Raw genomic sequence first — 19,024 nt, forward strand, 5'->3', positions numbered from 1 at the left:
GACAAAGACTGGGAAAGATTTGCTGCTGGAGCACTTCATGGCCAAGTGGGTTCGACTTTTCTGGGAAGAGGAGGCCTGCATTCAAATCCCTACTCCAAATCAGGCTGAAAGAATTTTAAATATAAATCCTCAGTGAAGGAAGGACTCCTATCCAAGGAATAGGTCTTAACTACTAAGCTTTTTCTAGGGAGAGGTATTTTATCCTTCTGTTACTGGATGGAGATTTTTTTCTTTTTGTTTCCAAATTTTCTCTGCCTTTTTATAATTATTAGTAGTCGAAATAATTTTATTTTGTTTAGAAGCTCTCTTAAACTTGATTTACCAGAAACTGTGAGAAAATTCAGTTTCAAGTCAATAATTAATTTGTATTTATCTATTTCTGGGAGCTGCAATGACAAATCAGTCTTTTTTCAAGCAGTCTCAGGTATCCATGAATTTCACCATGAAAACACAACTTTTGTGGTTTTTTTTCTGTTGTGTTTCTCCATGCTTGCCTTGCTATTAAGAAGAACAATAATTTCATGGCTTTTTTAGAGCTATGTGTCTCTAAACACACTATAAATATCAATATCCTCTTAATTATAATTTTTCTTTAATAAACCTTTATGATAATTTATCACTTTCACTGGAAAATGGAAATGTTATGTATTCTGATCTGTTGTTTATTTTGTCTTCTAATGAGAGCCATTGCAAATAAATAAAAATACAATCTGCAAAAGAAAATAAAATAGAAACAGAGGTGCTTTCAGAGGGTGTGTATTATTAAATGAAGTATGCTTAATTTCTGTTTAGGTCTAAAAAAGGTGACAGATTTATAACATACTGAAAGATGTATGTTTCAGCTTATGAAATACGAATTTAGTGTGGGATTAATCTCTGTGCAATTTAGCTAGGCTTGGTTGAAGAGCTAGATTGTTTTTGAAAGCTTCAGAAGCCTGGAGTTTTGTGAGAGTAATGTCTGGTTTGCTCATTGCAGTATTGGGATTCTTTCCACCAATAGCACACCATCTTTTCTTTCATAAGAAATTAAGTAGAAAGACTTTCAAGTACCAATTTGTTTTCAACATGATTGATGATCTGAAGTGTTTGAGACATTATACCCCTGCTGAAAAATAGGCTTCTGGCTGCATATTTTTAACAAATACAGGTTTGAGCATGTTCAAGGTAATAGAATAAAAAAAAATCTATGTGAGTTATAAAAGAATTCTGAAATAGGGATTGATTTTCACCAATTGCCAAATTTTCAATTACTTGGCAATACTTTATTTGCCTATAGAGTTTAGAATTATTTGTATGGAAGACGTGCAACCTTGGTCATCTCAACCATTAGCAGCAGTTTGATTGTTGAAGTGCAGTTTTATTGTTATTTAAATCGAAGGCATTCTTAAACAATGTTGCTTTTTTCGTTTTTCTTAGACATTGTTTGATGAAGGCTGGCATCAAATTCGTCTCTTAGTAACAGAAGACTTTGTAACTTTGTATATAGATGGCCAAGAAATTGAAACAAAGCCATTACATCCTGTTTTGGGTATTTACATCAGTGGCCTAACCCAAATTGGAAAGTATTCTGGAAAGGAGGAAACAGTACAGGTAGGCATATGCTAAAACTACAGTAATTCAGTAATTCTGCTGTAGGTTAACATTGCATTGGTGTCTTCTCTTTTCTTGAGCTTACTCTTCTAACTTACAGTAGACTGAAATTTAGTATACAAAATTTTAATACTTAAGAGAGAACAAAAATGGTCAGGAGGACTTAGAACAAGTGATGTATCCTGTGACATGGATGCTTAATTGGTGTCACTGATTTCAAGGACAGAATTGATGCAATGTGGTTGCCTGAATTTGGGAAACTGTGTCTCAAAGTAGGAAATTTCCTCTGTGCTTGACATTTGCATATGATTTCCTTCCATCAGAGTATGGGTGATGCTGGTAAAAGAGGAAAATTTTGGTCAAGTTTCTTTCTCCATGCTTTGCAGTTATGATAGTTTATGCTAGAAAAACTGACAGTGGTTTAATTTTATTTGAGAATATACCAACAAAGCAGAATGGCACAAACTTTTGTTTACCTGATGCCAGTGTTTTTATTGGTTGCTTTTTAAAGATTTATGTTGTATATTAAACACTAAACATTAGGGATGCCTTCTGATGCTTCATCAGAATTTACTAATCCTACATCTAATACAAGCAGGTCTGTGCAGAAGCATCTTCCCAGGTCTGTTAAAGTAAAAAGAAAAAGGTTGGGTTTGCCTGTGCTATTAACTTGTTTCCTCAATGGTACTGGCAGCCAGTGTAGTTCGTGCTGCATGTGTTTGGATTTATTGCCAGTGAATATGGATGGTGATTTCTGCTATTTTTTACAAAATTCTTGGATTGCTTATTTTTATTTAAATAATTTTGTTACAGTATGTTTAATTGGTTGCACATATGAATCACTGTGAGTAGCCTAAGAATATTTCTATCTATTTAATTGATTTTTAACTGTAGTGAACATGCAGACCTCTAAAGAGTCTTTTATGTTTTGAATTGCAGTTTGATATACAAAAACTGCGAATCTACTGTGACCCAGAGCAAAATAATCGAGAAACAGTCTGTGAGATCCCAGGATTTGTGAGTATGATAGATGAACTTTTGAGGACTATTTGACATTTTTTCACAAATCCCTGTTTAAAGCTGACTTAATGAAGTTTTAAAATAAGTTATACTACATTGATTCAGCTGGTGCAAACACATGCTTGTTACCTGTGAAATATCAAGTGACACAGACTTTGTCTGTTTTCAGCCTTATTTTTTCACAAAAGGTTTTTACAAGTTGTTTTAGTTTAGGTATTTAATGGTGTAAATTTGATATATATATAGATATATATGAGTATAGAAAAATCTCAGCATCCTCTCTTAAGATTTCAGATTTTAAGCACTATAGATTAATAAAACTTCTAGGTTTTTTCAGTGTAAAATTCTTTAAATATGACTTTAGAACTTTTCTGATATACTCCTTGCTACTTGTCAGGTCATTTAATTTGTGAAATTTTGGTACATAATCGGCAAACCTATATTTCTAAATCACCTTCTCCTGTTAGAAATATCTATGCTGAGGTCTGTGATAAATATCCCATTAGCCAAAATGTTGCCAAGATTTCAAGAAGTATGTTAAAGACAAGACAGAAATAAAACCAGGATTCTATGATTCATATGCACAATTAGGAAGCTTATGGGGACCCTTTGGCCCTTTCTTGGCCCTCTCTTTGGCCCTCTCTTGGTCCTCAATTATGCACTGAAATGTAAAACATACACAAACAGATTTAGAGCCTGGTCATGACTGACAGAGCCACATTTAAGCATTCAGTTCCCATCTTAAAGCATGAGCATGAGATTGATTTATACATGCAGATTAAAAATACTCTCCTTTGTTTGGTGTCTAAAACAAACTGAGCTAAAGATTATCTGCCTCCAGTGTCTTACTATATAGACCCACAATCCTCATGTTGTGATTTGATTTAGTATCGTTTTGCTGGTTTGACAATAGAACCATTGAATGTCCAGCATCCAGATTTTATTTTTTCTCAGTCTGGCATGGATTACCAGCTAGTCTGTTTTTCTTCTTTCTCTTTGGGGCCAGTGTGTCTATTGCATCCTTATCAGGGCTTTTTCAAAATTCACAACTTTCAGTCAAGCAGCAAGTAGGTGACTGGATTATTAGCTGTTTGGAACTCTGTGTGTCAAGAACTAATGGGTGCCGGGAGACTTTTGTAAAATTAGGTTGGAATCTTGAAGAAAATAAAGTATTTGGCTATTTAACTGCACCACATCTTTTTGCTCTTTACAAATTAAAATAGGATATGAAAAGTAATCAAATGAAAAATATTTTGCATAAAGAAAGCAAACACTAAAAAGTCTGTCATATCTTATGTTCACTGCAATTTATCAAGGGAGTTGAAGCCAAAAGATTGCTTTTTGCCATTTTAGTTTCACTGGCTGTTGTTGTAAATTAAATTTGGACTTTACCCATGAAATTCTGGACTCCTTCAGAAAATAAAAATGTTGGATGATCTTCAAGGAGGAATATGTAGTTTGTGGTTGTATTCTGTCAGAGCATGGTTGTGTCAGAGTTCCTGAAATGAGCAGAGGCTATATGTACTAATTACAGCCCAAATTAATCCCCTTTCCCAGAGATACCTAGCTGCATGGTAATTTTAAGCTCCTTCTGTGATCCACAGAAAATGAAAACTTTCTCTAGGAGTTGCTTAAGCTGAAAATTGAATACAGAGGAAGCACTCTCTGTCTCTGTGTGTATGAAATCTGCAGTGATTGCATGCATTAGAATACTCCTGTGGACAGTGCAGCTGATGGTGCCTACTAAACTATTAAGACAGACAATTTCATGGTTGCTCTGCTGAAGTATTGGGGGTTGGATTGTTCTGTGGTATATACTGGAACAAAAATCAATTGTTAGCAGAGTCTAATGCAGTCACAGGAAAGCAAGAAAAAGCCAGCCTTGCCTCTGTGCTGCTCTGTGTTTTCCTAGATGCTGGATTCAGGCAGAGATCAGAGATTTCAGAAATATTTTGGTACATTCTCTGACATGAATGAATAAGCAGAGGAAATTTTTCATGAGAAGTTACTTCTCGTAAAAGGTTTGACTCAAACCTAAACATTTAATGTGTAAATATTGACGTGGTTTAGTATTAATTGTCATTGTCTTTTAAAAATTGCTACTGATTACTCCCATTGACAGACCCTTAAACACAGTTAGCTAAATTAATTTCATATGCATTGATAGCAGCTGCACATACGTCTCAGAAAGTCTAAAAATTTGAATTATAATTTCTTGATGGTTACAGCCCATAAGTTATGATTGGTTTTGATAATGTTTCCAAATAAATGGATTTTGCTTTTTAGAAATATTGCTATACTTTTAAACTGTGTTTCTTCTTGTTTCAGAATGGAGAGGTAGGCTTGATCCTAAACTACTCAAACTCAGTTTAAGGTAGTATTTGACTTTATACAAGCTTCTTAATATTCTAGGTAATATACACTTTGTTTTCAAAAGGGGACAGAGATTTGCTAAGTTTAAGAGTGCTGGACTTCCATTGCTTGAACTCTAGTCAGTAGAAAAATTAAAAAGAATTTTTGTTGAAAAACACATGTTTATTAGAATAAGTGGTCTGATGTTTTCCCCCAGTTGGATTTAATTGCTGCTATTTGCAGGGCTGGACACTTGCAAAGGGATGGGGGATATGCACAGTCAGGTAGCTGTTACCTGCATCGTGCTAGTGGGAACTCCCTGAACAGGAGCTCATCTGAAGGCTTAATATGCCAGTTTCCCTAACCTTCCCTGTAACTCCCAACTTGTACCATTGCAAAGGAAACATGGATCTGCATTTTGATCAATCATTTGATCCCAATAAAGAATTCCATTCAAAGAACATCTTAAAAGGTGTCATTATTCTTGAAAATATAAGTAAATTGCTATGGAAAGTTTTAGATAATAAATACAAATCTGTTTTTTGCAGCTTGGATTCTTAAATTTTTGCCTTTCCATAGCTCTAAGAACTTGCCGGGTTAGGGTTGATGGGTGAAAAAGAATTCACTGAATCTAACTTCAACATATAGATTTAGTACAGATGTACCTATAAGAGATTTGACTTAGTAGCTCTCCCCTTGCCTGCCTTAGTAAAGCACTGAGGTTTTATGTGAGGTTTAATGGTGAGAAGTAAATATCACAAAAAAAACCAAAAACTAGAGGGTTATGTGATCTGCTGAGGTTTAGTGTTTACTGCTGCAGGGAGCATGGTTTGGAGGAGGTCACCTAATGGTCTTTGTAGGATGGGCGCTCTTGGGACCAGGACTAGTGACCTCTAGGAGTCGGTGGTAGCAGGTGTGTCCCGCCTCTCCTCAAGTAGCTTCATAGTTGGAGCACATGCCTAGGAGGTAGGAGACTTGGGGTTTATCTTTTCAGGCTTGCTATGCATGATAGCATGCCAATGGTTGAGATCAATATGCTATACTTATTTATGACATCATTTTACACATTTTTAAATGAAATTTTTATATTTGAGAATTGATCACACTTCAAATTATGAATATAAATTAGCTAGGAGAAGAGTCATGTTGCAAGATTTAAAATTACCAAACTATATGACAAAATATTTGGGAAAAAATGAAGTTACAGGTATCAGCCCAATATTGGTACTTACTTTTTAAATTTTTATTCTGGATAAAATGATTTCATGCATGACAAGTAGTTGGAGGGCAATATTCAGATAAGCAGAAGTTCCATCTGAACAAGGGAGTGAATGCCAGGACCTAAGTGAAAGGCAGCCTAAGGAAAGTCAGCTTCATATAGTGTTACAATATGTTTGTTGACTGCCTTTGGCATATGTGCTGATGGCTGTTTTCACTCTTGGTAGTGCATGAACGGTCCCAGTGACGTAGGCTCAACACCTGCCCCCTGCATATGCCCGCCAGGAAAGCAAGGACCTCCAGGCCCCAAAGTAAGTCTCTGTTCTGTCTTGTTGAGCATATATGACCTGTGTTTCCCTGCTACTCTTCAGCAAATGATGTTGCACTGCTAATTGTTTGAGAGCTAAATGATTTTCTAACAAAAGCCTTTTAATGGAGAGGGGTGTTTCTTCCTTCTTTGTAAAAGAATGAACTAGATGCTTACTGGGAGAGTTCCACTTTAGCTGTGCTGATGACCTCCTTTCAGTGTTGATGAAGAACTAAAATGAGAACTAGACCGGAGTTGCTGAAGTCTTAACACGACAAACTCAATTCCCCAGTATTTTGCTTTAATACCTTTCTCAATAACTGAGCTAACCAGTGCTTACAGAATTATTTATAAGTGTAGAAAAGAAAACCCCGAATCACTTGTCTTTCATTAAGCAAATGGATAAAAACCTTCTCTGCTGTCATCATAAGAGGTTACAGTATGCTGTAGCTACCTCAAGTCAGAGGGCTTCTTGATACAGTGGAAGAGGTTTCTGATCAGGGAATTGAAATCCACAGCATAGAGATCATCATTATTTTTTAATGTATTTCTGTGGTCTTTTACCTTTTCTATTCTCTTTTTACCATATTAGAGAAAGAGAGAGGGAAAGAGAATGAAGTATTTATAATTTTAAGAGAATTGAAAACCACTTCCTGTAAAGTAAGAAGAAATGTGAAATTTCAGAACTAAGATGACCTATGCCTATTGCCTTACATGCAATTTTTCTACTACAATGCACTGTAATATTTGTTTGGGGATAATTGAATAATAAGGTGACAAGATGGTGCCTAACACAAAAGGCTGCAGAAAGTGAAAAGGAATGCAATTTAAGATTGAATAGGTTATCTCAGTTACAGTATTTCTTAACTTTTGAATACTGGACTTTAGAATCATATGAATTTAAACTTAATTTTTGTGCTTGTGATATTAGTGGGGTACAATAAATTGAATTAAATCAAAGCAATTTAAAAATAGAAGTAACTGATATTTTAAGCTTTTCAAGTTAAAAGCACAAAATTTCACAGTTAAATAGTATATTTGAAAGCAAATTTATTTTTCTCAAATCCCAAATCTGGACTTCTTAATTTGGACAGCAATAATTCTGGGTAACTTATTACTAGTTTAGCAAATGATAACTGTTATGCTTTTCAAAAGAGACATTATTCTATATTCTCTCTCATTTAGTTCAGCATTACACTTCTGTGGTTTATATGTGAAAAGATATTTTTTCACAGTCACATTGAAAACTAGTTTCCTGTTTCCCTTCTAATATCCTCCCTGTTTATAACAGTTCTGCAGTTTTAACTGACCCACAGGTCTATTGATGGTTGAGGCTGAAGAATCGGTATCTGCTTAAAACTCCTGCTGAAATAAAATGGTTTTATAGATCAAGTCTTACTGGATTTTGCTGAGTTCAAATCAAATCTGTCGGTAAAATAAACAGAAAAGGTCAATACTCTAGGAGGATATGTTGAGTAGGATGTTAAGTTCCTGCTGTCTTGCCATAAACATGAAGCCTTGGGAAGCAACTTTTCTTTTACTTTAATCTGGTCATAACAGTGATTATCAAAATAATTGCAATGGCTTTTAAGAGGAAATATCAAAAATATCTTTTTCAGAAAGCAATTGGTAGAGAGGAGTTTATTATTTTGCAGGTTTTAATCCTGTCTCTTGCCTTTTTAGTTTTTTTATCTTAAGAATTAGGGTCAGCTAAAGCAAGTGAGAGATTTCTTCAGAAAATAACTACTTCATTAATGAATTCATTAATACAGATTGTTTAATCTATTTGATGAAAAGTGTTTCTATTTCTGTCAATTAAAATGTTAAAAGACTTGAAAGGTTTTTAGTTGGTGAGTCAAACTTGTGCTGTGACCATGTGTGGACTCACTTCTCCAAGTACTGCACAAGAAGCTGGGGAGAAGTTGGGGAGAATTTTCCCCAAAAAGATCAGTTCTTTTTCACTGTAGGAATTGCTCCTCAGTAGTAGGTCTCTGGGCTTGTAGAGACTGTTTTGTGGAATGTGTTAGGGTTAAGGTTCATTGTGCTAATTTTAAAATACTCTTATAATATTGAAATGCTTATGTATTTTGTGTGTTCACATGTTGCTTTTCCACAGGGTGACCCTGGGCAGCCTGGGAATCATGGTTATCCTGGTCTGCCTGGTCCAGATGGTAAGCCTGTGAGTACTAAAAACTTAGTCATATATTGTAAATGTAAAACTAACAGGAGAAAAAACATGGAACACAGATTTTTGAAATTTAGATGATTTTGTCTCCATTCTTTGAAACTGTGAATGTCATTTAAGCACTATCTGCATGTAACAGCTGTATGACTATGTCAGTGATACTATTTTTTGTTTCAAGGAAAATACTGTAAGTATGAGTTAGGTACTGTTGTAAAGCAGAGAGCAGGCTGTGTGTGCTCCTGTTGGTCTTTGCATTACTTTGCAGCAGTTATGTTACCACCTTCAGTCTTTACTCCTTAAAAATTTTTTCACTAGAAAACTCTTCAGGTCACCTAAAATCCTATTACCGCAGGCCTGGTTCCTACGGTATAGCACCGTGTCCCGCAGCCGTAGGGAGGAGGAGGAGGAGAAGATCCAGCAGGCAGGAGTTGTGCAGCAAGATTAATTTATTTAATTATTTTATAAACTCTTTTATAGACTTTTTTCTTCATAGTCTAATTGGACAAAGGACCAGCCACCCCTTGGGGGTGATTGGCTAAATCCTAAAACACCCATTGTCAAAATATTTTTCTACTATACCATAAACGAGACTTTTCAAGGTTGCAGGTGGCTTGGTTGTTTACATTCCCTGCTACCTCTTCTGTGAGAGAGAAAAGTCTCTCACAGACTAAGAAAATAGCAAGAAAATCCTCGCTAGCAGCATTTTTGTATCTACAATATCCTATCTGTTTTTTTTTAGGGCTTGCTGTTTGGTTCATGTACTTTCTCTGTAGGCTACCTCAAGCAGTCCATCAAAATACGTAGATATACATGAAAAATGTTAAAAATATAGATGTTTTGTAGTTCCAAACTGGTTCATTTAACAAGTGGAACTGGTGATTCCATCTGTAAGCAGAGTTAGTTTAACGGGAAGAAAATAGATGCTGAAAGCAAGAAATGTAGTTGTTTCTAAAAATTGAAAATTTCCCTGTTTTAAAATATGGGACTTGTTGTATTGAAACCTGACCATGGTAACCCTGATGGCCCACATGAGCAGTGTGTACATGAATTTTTCATCAGTCCCACAAACAAATATCCTAATTTTTTCTGTGATATAAAATGTTTTTATACTTTTGTTCTTAAACAGCTTTTGATAGCTATTATTTTCAGAGTTTTTTTGAACCAGAATTAGAGATAATAATGTGAATTGAAACATTCAATGCTTTAAAATACTGTGTTTTGATTTTAGACAATCCTGAAAATACAGGTTTTAAAGCATCCTAAGGTGGGGAAGTGTATTTAGTCAGAATAGCTTTTCAGTTGATAATTGGTGGTGCTAAAGCTTATGAAGAGCAGTTCTGATCTCCTATAAAAGACAGTTATACAAACTGTCTGAACCTGGAGTTGCATGGGAGAAGGTGTCCATCACATGCTGATTTCTGGGAATAGATTTTCAGTATTGATAAGCATAGCAGAGCTGCCTTTAATCCAGCTAAGTGTGATATTTTGAAAACTAAAGTGATACCATGTAAGTTTTAATGAAAGCAGAATGGACTGGGTATTGGTAGAGAAATGTCAGTTTCTCTTCTCTCTTTTAACAAAGAGATTAAGACTTCATTTCTGAAGCATCCAGTCAACTACAACAGATTATTTTAGAAACAATTTGTTATGACTCTTTCATACTTTTATGAACATGTTATCTTCCCATAAGCACTGAAATTTGTAACAGCATGAATAATGAAGGAGAAATAAATTGATACTGTAGACCTACTGTAATTTTGTAATCTGGCAATTATGGCTTATTTTTTCCTGTGAGTGAGTCATAGTGTGCATAGATGGGCATTATCTGAACATAAAAAAGATAACCAAAAGTATCTCAGAATGTGAATCAAGAAGCCCCACTAAAGGAGAAATTGTATCACTTTGCTGAAGAACTTATGATATTTGAAGTGCTTGCAGTTAAATCTTATAGCTTTATTAACTGACTAATGTTTCTGAAATATCAGTTGTAGTTTTTGCACTTGTTCTTTGTATGGACATAATTGCAAACCAATTAGATCATCTGCAGCTCTGGCCAATACATTATTTTTCCTTACAGTATATTCTTGGGGGCATTCCAGGTGGCTTTTTAGCTGTGAATGGTGAGAGACCCTTTAGATTCACTGTGCAGGAAAACAGATTCCTCTCTCTGTCTTTTTCTTTCTATTTTACTTTTGTATTTGCTAATACAACTAGCACATTTTCTGTGCTGTCAGTAATTTTTTTTTTGTTTGGGGAAACTTTGCTCATATGAATCTTTTTAGTTTTATGTCCCGGGGAACTCTGAGAAACAAGCTTTTAATTCAGACAGCACGATAGGCTTACAGGTAGTTGTGTAGTCAGACTTGTTTAATCAAATGGCTTTTGCATGAAAAGCTTTTCCTGCAAAGTCAGTCTTTTCTGTTCCCAAACACATTTTTATGTTCTTCTCTAAAGTCATTCCAGTTTGCCTATCTGTTATTAATTTTCTTGGAACAGTATAACTGGTCAACAAAATGTTTCTTCCTCTGAGAAAGATTTTAGGCATGTATTTATATTACTATATGAAACTGAGCTTTAGAGTAAAACATCTAATAAAATTTAGTTTGCTGTTTGTGGGCTGGCTATATTATTTTAATACTTAAAGTTAGTTTCAGTCCAGAAAAGTTGAAAAAAATTCCTATTAGTATCTTCAGTCTTACCAGAACATATTTGTTTACCTGGTCTTATCCAGTAAAATTGTTTGCTCTAATAATTGGGGAAGTGAACATAAACATGACTTATTTTCAATCATTTCTTAAATCTTATTTTTATTAGTTTATCTTTGTTTTTTCCCCTTAATTGCCACCTCTTTTTGTCTTCTGATAAATACTGAAAAGATCAATTAAAAGAACTGTAAAAAAGAATGAAAGTGAGAAGCATAAGTAATGAAAATACATTTTTTTCAATCAAAAATGTAATTCAGAACCTGAAATTAATAAAATTCCTAGTGAAGAGAAAAGCACTGATAAATAAGTGCAAGGATAAAAACAGTATTTGAATCTCAAATGGAACTCATTTTAATGAACATTACTAATCAGAAAGAAGCAGCTGGAGGGATTACTGGCCCTAGAAGCACTCAGCAGCCTGACTGTGTGGTCACAAAGCCATTTTTTATTTCAAAGGATGCCTTTTTTGTACTGGGGAAAAACTCAAGTTAAGGGGAAAAATAAGTTATCAGAATCTGTGCAGTGATCACTTGTGGCTAATAGAGGTGATAGGTTATCAGTCTGCTGACAGAAATTTAAAAAACCCACTTATTTGTCAAATTTTAACTAAGAACCATGGAGCTGGCAAATCTGGACAATTTTCTAGTATTCCATCTAGTTTCATCCATGAAAGTTTGGATCAATTTGCCTTGTTGTTATAGTATGTACAAGAAAATGAAATAAGAAATGAGAAAAAAACCAAGCAATTAAAAAAAGAAAAATCTGGTGAGACTGACTTTACTGATACATGGGGATGCAGAGTTCATAACGTATCAAAAGCCTCACATAATAAGTAATTTCTGATCATTCCAATATATTTTTTGAAGTATTATAGAACATTATTACAGCTGTATTACCTAGAGTTTAATATTTAGTGACCAACTAAAGGCCAAATCTTTTATGATGTATACATAACTATAATAGCAATGATGAACTATTTCAACAATACTTTTGGAATAAAAATGGATAATAGTTTCACGTGTATATAGAATTTCCTGTGCTATTGGGTGGTTTGCCTGGGATTTAAGTTGTTATAAACTCCGCGGCTACTTTGTTCAGAAAACTTTCATAGTCAGAGTTGATAATTCAGCTGTGAAATGCTGCTCTCAATTCCAGGAAAAGACATATTCCTCAGTAACACTGTGGCCTTGTTATTGTTAGAGGAAATCTTTTTGCTCTGTTCTAATCCAGTCATGTAATGGCTTCCCTGAGACCTACAAGTCTGAAATCTGAGCGATGCCTGAGGCTGGCTTGTGCTGCAGGGACAGCTATAGAGTTCAGACAAAAGACCACATCACTACCTGCAGCAGATGCCAAAGGCAGAGGTTATGATAAGGATGAACATCTGAGCAGTGAGCAGGAAGTTAGACTCCCTTGGTACATCGTTGAATCTCCCAACAGCCTGAAGCTTGGGAACTTTTTAAGCTGGATTTATGACCTTCTATTTAATGATTTTGATGGACTGTTTTTTCCTCTGTGCTATTTGAGAACATCATGTTTAGGGAAAATACACTGCTAGGGGCTCTGAGTTATGAAGGCCTTGGCAGATGACGGAGTAGCTAATGGAGGAAAGTGCAATGAATACAGAAATAATAAACATGGTTACAGGTCTGCATAGTTATAACAATTTCTGTTCTTTAAGATGTAATGTATTTTATGAAAAGAGTTTGAAGACATGTCTTATAATGCTTTAGATAATTGTACTTTAAACATTTTCTGCAAGAAACTTCCGCAGGAGGTCTGCAGACTTTTCAGGGTGTTTTCCTAACACCAAGTTAAATTTTCCTTTTGCAGTTGAATTCCATTATGCTTGATTACATCACCCTAAAGAGTTATTTTTACTTAGTGTTTACAGTTCTTGAAAATCTTCAGACCGTTACTGTTGATCCTTGGTTCCTTCCCAGCCCAAGAAGTAAGCTTGCTTACTTCTCCCTTTGTCTTTCCCAAGTAATCCTGTGTTCATACCTTTGTTGTTTATGTTGCTCATTGTCTCCAAAAGCTTTTCATTAAGGGAGTATGCAGTGCAGTTGTCATTGCCTTATCCATACAGCCTCTATTTTTATTTTTATTTTGTCTTACCAGATGGGATATGCCTACGAATGCTCTCTGAACTTTTGTCCTTTAGGTGTGCAAATGCATTGCAGATATACTTCTGAGGTTTCCTCTGCTATTGTACCCAGAGTTCTCTGAATTAGTACTTGTCACATGTCCTTCTTGCTCAATTTTTTCCCTTACAGGCAAACTAAGTTTCTTTTTCCAGTAAGGATGACGACAGTATTGCTATTTTTTTGTGGCCTTTATCTAAGTTCTTTGACCTAAGAAGTGTGCTCAATTTTTTTTCCTTTGAATTATTTGTAAATTATTGCCTTTTTCTTTAAATTCCAAAGTTTCATTTTATCTGTGATTTTTTCAAATGCCCAGCAGTCTGGGACAAAACTAACCTCAAAGTCCTGCTATTTATCACTTTCCTTTTAAAGACTTTCAGGAACTAGAAGATGATCAGTACTGTTCTCACAACAGTAAACTGAGAGGGAAATTTTGTATAATCCTGATTTCAGATGAACTGATGTAAAATAATGAATAAGAATATAAACATTGTGCTGTGGAGTAGTGCTGACTGGCAACATTGATGAAACATTACAGGAAGGATTCACATTAAGACACATACATTTAATATTTAAATGGGTACAGAGACACAGGGTGTCTAAATTCTCATAATAGTCAACAGGTACTTAACATATACCACAAAAGATATGGGATTTTTATGCTGTAAGGTATTTTGTGTTGCCCACGCTGCAAGACAATTAATGTCTCCCAAATATTTTGTGCCACTGTCTGCTAACACTGGGTGGGTATCTTAAGAATCTCAAATGGCAGGAGCTGCCTATATTTAGGAAACTGGATTATAAACTGAATATCAAATTCAGAGGTAACTATAATACTTCTCATGCTATTTGTGTGTCTTTGGAAAAGTTCATGAGAGAAGACCAAGCCCAGATAAAAACTATTATTTTTGGTGGCAAATTTAGTGTGTTCATCCTATTTGAAAGAAAACCTTCAGTCCTGAACTCATCAATCGAAAAGGGAATTTTCCCTTCTGTCCCTTTTACATAAAATGGCAGCTATGGCATTACTGTTCTTGCAGCTTATGTATGTATGCCACCCAGGTACTCCTACTGAGGGCTTTGTGACTAGGGAAAGAGGATTTGAGCTGACTTTAGTGCAAAAAACATGTAGGCACTAGCATGTAGATTCATGATCCATAATCCATACTGCAAAAGGAGTAGTGATACAAATATATATTCAGTTTTTATGAAATCTGGTTTTTTTTTTAATTTTATTTTTATTTTTATTTTTATTTTTATTTTTATTTTTATTTTTATTTTTATTTTTATTTTTATTTTTATTTTTATTTTTATTTTTATTTTTATTTAACTTGCCTGAACAATTGCTATGTTCTTTGTACCAGATAGTGATTCTAATTTTTGTGACTTTCTGTGAATTTCCTTTTGAATCTTCTCTCTTCCAGCTTTCCATTAAAAGAACGCATTGACATTGTGTTTGATTTGTATTGAAATCAGAATATTGAAATTACAATATTTAGCCCTGAGCTACATGTGCAGTTTTGTAAGCTGAAAACTCTTTTGCTGTCCTCCATTCATCTTGAGATTTTGAAATTCAGTTCATCCAGGAAATTGTCCTCTTCTACTTCTTCCCCTGCTCAGTTAGAGGGAGAGAGGAAATTGCATTACAGAGATCTAAATTATGAAATGAAGTTTTATTTGTATAGAAGTATATCCTACAGAAAGTCATACTTTTTGTTTGTTTGTTTGTTTTCTGTTTTTTAGAAGAAAAAAGTAGATAAACTTTCAGAGGCATTTTTTGATTTGGTGAGTTGTTTCAGCTACCCAGGAGGCCTATAAGCACTCTGGGAATACTATACCATTTACAGTTAAAGCTGATTTTGCTAGAACTGCCTTGAGCGCTAAAAGTAAAATGCTTGATAAAGGATCCATGTATGACAGAGACCTAGAATTCTGTTTACTTCTGTATTAAACATTACCAGCTGGCTCATCGGGCAACTGCTCAAATGTCTTTTGGGAAGAGGGCACTGCAAGGACTCTCTTGTATCTAACCCAGCAAATAATTTTAGCTCTGTTTATTATTCCTAGGAAGCTCTGACTGATTTAAAGAAGAAATCAGACAAACACATTGTCTCCCTTGTATTGAAAAGGTTCTACTAGCTCCTTTTTACCAGTGTGGAAATCACCCCAGGAAATTTGGTGCTAAGGTTTTAAGATTAATACCCATTTGGAAATAGGATTATTACTTCTCTCAGTTAAAATCAAGATCAAATTCTGGGTGTTTGAAATTGGATAGCCCATTTAATGGGCTTTATCAAATTTAGTTTTGTCTGCCTGTTGAAGTGTCTAAATCAAATAGCCTCAAAGTATTACAGAACAATTTCTCTTCTTGTTTTATATGTTTTCTCAAAAAAATCCTCTTGGGTAGCTCATTTTGTCCACTGTCAAATGAGCTATGTAAAATTCTTATTCTTCAGTAACTTGCCTCTCTTAAAGGATTCTTTAAAATCCTTGTTAATTTTGCATGAAAACTGGCTGTCTTTGCTGTACAAGTTGAATCAAATCTATCAAAACATAGACATATATTTTGGATTCTGTAAAGGTTCTCTTGTTCTGCCAATGTTGATTTCTAGTAAAGCATTCCTGAAATTCTCTTTTCAACTCATGAATTATTTAGTATTTCTTTTTGTAGTCCCAGTCATTCAATTTTTTTTATTTGCATAGACTGTTATATACCTTCAAGTTCATAGCTAAGTGCTTAGTATCAAGAATGGAATTTTTATTATTTAGAGATATTATAAAACTAGCTGCATAATGTATTAGAACATACCTTGTTTGTTAAAGCTTATTTCTGTAACTGGATATAAGCCTTTAAAAGTCCTGGCACGTTTCAGCTATTTTTCTTAAGAGAGAGAGAAAAAAATGTGTCTACGTATGTGGATTAATTTATTTTTTTTTCCAGTGGAAAATAAAACAATATGTTTGTTATGCTTTTGTGTAACAATTCTAAAATAACTGATTTTAGCTAAAGGATGGAGGCTGAGAACTTCAGCTGCTGATATGAAAGCTTTTGAAAGCTGAAATCTAAATCCCAAATGTTCAATTGTGATAGCATTTGCTAAAATCTGTGACCTAAAATTATGGTTTCTGACAAAAGTCCTCTAGTAAGCAGGAGGATTGATTTTTCTTTAAATGGGTGTTCGGAAATTTGTGTTTGTTGCTTTTGAAAAGTCACAAGTCTTGGTTCTTTTCCTTAGGGATACCAGGGATCAGCAGGAACTCCAGGTATCCCAGGAAATCCAGGGATTCAAGTAAGTTTCTATTTCATTCCTAGAATTTGAATATCTGAGAAAAATCCTGCCAGGTCTCTCTCAATATCTCGTTTCTCACTGAGAGTTGAGGTGTGGGGAATGAAAAGGGCTCAAGGGGTGTAATGACATCAGAGGCCATCCTTGGGTGAATTGCTTTGAAATTCATATGGCTTTGGGTTTGAAGGTAGGCTGACAATTAGACTGCAAATCTAAACAGTGCTAGGTAAAGCCTCTAGAAGATGGACTCAGCTGCAGCTTAGACATTTTTGTCTTGATCCAGAAGCCAAACAGTAGTTCCTTCAATTTTTCTGTGAATCACTAGCAGTGATCTGAAGTCTTGTCATGGTGATGGATTGCCCACAATTCACATGTTCAAAACAAGGTTTCAAATAAAGCCCAGAGTGATGGAGGAGAATTATTTTTCATTGTTGTATTAGTTTAGTAGTCCTTACTGAGACAGTTATTGGAAACCTGTGCTGTATTTTACTTTTGGCATGATCCAGTCTGAATGACAGTCAAGGATTTACTCATTTGTTGAATTAAGTATCTGAGAGCATGCTGGGGCCAAGAGCAAGCCTGCAACATGGCATACATGCAGGCTGTCTGACAGAGAATTGAAAGGGACATCTCTGGGCTAGTACAGGCTGTGTGACATTCCTTTTTTCCTGGTGTGGTCCTTGGTTAGAACAAAAAATTATTTCAGTGTTCCTCAGTCATGGGTTATGACAGTGTGCCATGTTCATCCATGCTGGGTACACGTTGCACTTAGTTCTGTTTTTGTGTCCAGTTACCAAAAAGTTGGAATCAGGCAGCTGACACATTGGTCTCTGGCCCATGTTGTGTTACATTTATGTGTCTCATTATGTATCAGATCGTATTTGTATTTGAGCTGGTGTTAATTTCTTTCTCAATCTAGGGACCTCGTGGCTTGCCAGGTATCAAGGGAGAACCAGGAAAAGATGGGGCAAAGGTAAAAGAACCCAAACAAGAATAATAGATAAAAGGATTTTATTCTTACCTTTTATAATTGTTGGTTGGAAAGGAAATAGTATCAGTATTTTTACATGAGTGTTCTGTGAGAATTTTTTACTAAAAGGATAATAAGACTAAGAATCCTAAATTTAAATTCTGAATCTGGTCTGTTTTATTTAATAAAGTTTATATAGGCTTTAGCACTGCCAGTAACAACTTTATTGCACTGAATAACATGTATTTAGGAAGTGTATCTAAGTATGGGTACCTGAAAGCACAATACAGACATCTGTCAGAATGGTTTCTTTTTAACTCTTTTCATCCTTTTTCTCTTTAAGTGAGTATCCTGATAACCTAGGTAGGAATTCCTGGATGGCACTTTTTATCAGGAAACACTGACTAATTGAAACCAAAACTTTTTGTGGAAGATTCTAGCTGAGGTGTAGCCAGTAGCTTGGAGCTATAGACAGATGTGGAACCTTGTATGTAGCTCCATTCTGGTAATCAGGATAAACTTGACTCTGGATCTTCTGCATACAAAATGAATAAACTGCCCATTGGGTATTGGCAAGTGTCATTGATATGTAAATATCTATATCCACCCTTCTCTCACTTTTCTGCCCTACATTTAGAAAAAGTTCTAAGCTGATTGTGATGACAATTATTTTGGTTTTGGTTTATTAAAACTTCAAAGCCCTTTCTGTAAAACAAGCATTCGTTTTCCCAACAGATCTTAGAATTTCTTTCTACAGTTCCCAATAAGCAGGTTCTTAAATTCATCACTGTTCAGCAGAATTCTCAAATTCATGGTTAGAGCTGAAAAATTGCTTATGTGTTCTGTGCTTTATTCATCTCAATCTAATTGCTTTTAGAGGTTAATCTAGTAGATCAGTCAGTATTGGGCCGTGTGTAGAAATTAAGATGCTGCTGGTGAAAAACTCTAATTGCCTGGCAGTGCAGGGTTGTGACAGATAGAATATTTCCTATTGCTCAGTCTAGCCTTGTTTAAAATGTGCCAAGAAATAGGGCTTCCGCCAGTCTTTTGAGAACATTTCCATTGTAAAATAGGTCTTGCCGTTAGAATTTTTTTCCTGGAAATTCAGCCCAAATTTTCGTCTCTTTATTTCACCACATTACTTGTAAAGTTTCTCTAGTAGCTGATTTAAAACTGTTTTAATTTCCAAATGTTTTAGTTTATCCAATAATTGAACCACCACTTCTGAGCAGAAATGGAGACTACA

General features: G+C 35.0%; 1 protein-coding gene across 4 annotated transcripts in view; it reads left to right on the forward strand.

Annotated features, from left to right (window-relative positions):
* Positions 1–19,024, forward strand: part of COL21A1 (collagen type XXI alpha 1 chain) — a 95,856-nt gene that overhangs the window by 30,306 nt on the left and 46,526 nt on the right. For 2 of the 4 annotated variants that reach the window (XM_069011409.1, XM_069011410.1), the window contains exons 6-11: positions 1,417–1,590; positions 2,530–2,607; positions 6,408–6,491; positions 8,604–8,666; positions 16,758–16,811; positions 17,728–17,781. In XM_069011409.1, the coding sequence (XP_068867510.1) occupies positions 1,417–1,590; positions 2,530–2,607; positions 6,408–6,491; positions 8,604–8,666; positions 16,758–16,811; positions 17,728–17,781 (507 nt within the window). Of the gene's footprint in view, positions 1–1,416; positions 1,591–2,529; positions 2,608–4,938; positions 4,985–6,407; positions 6,492–8,603; positions 8,667–16,757; positions 16,812–17,727; positions 17,782–19,024 lie in introns of those variants that run through there. The other 2 variants (XM_069011411.1, XM_069011412.1) reach the window with 2 other exon arrangements.

The sequence above is a fragment of the Aphelocoma coerulescens genome, chromosome 3 (genome assembly GCF_041296385.1).
Source record: "Aphelocoma coerulescens isolate FSJ_1873_10779 chromosome 3, UR_Acoe_1.0, whole genome shotgun sequence".
Lineage (NCBI taxonomy): Eukaryota > Metazoa > Chordata > Aves > Passeriformes > Corvidae > Aphelocoma > Aphelocoma coerulescens.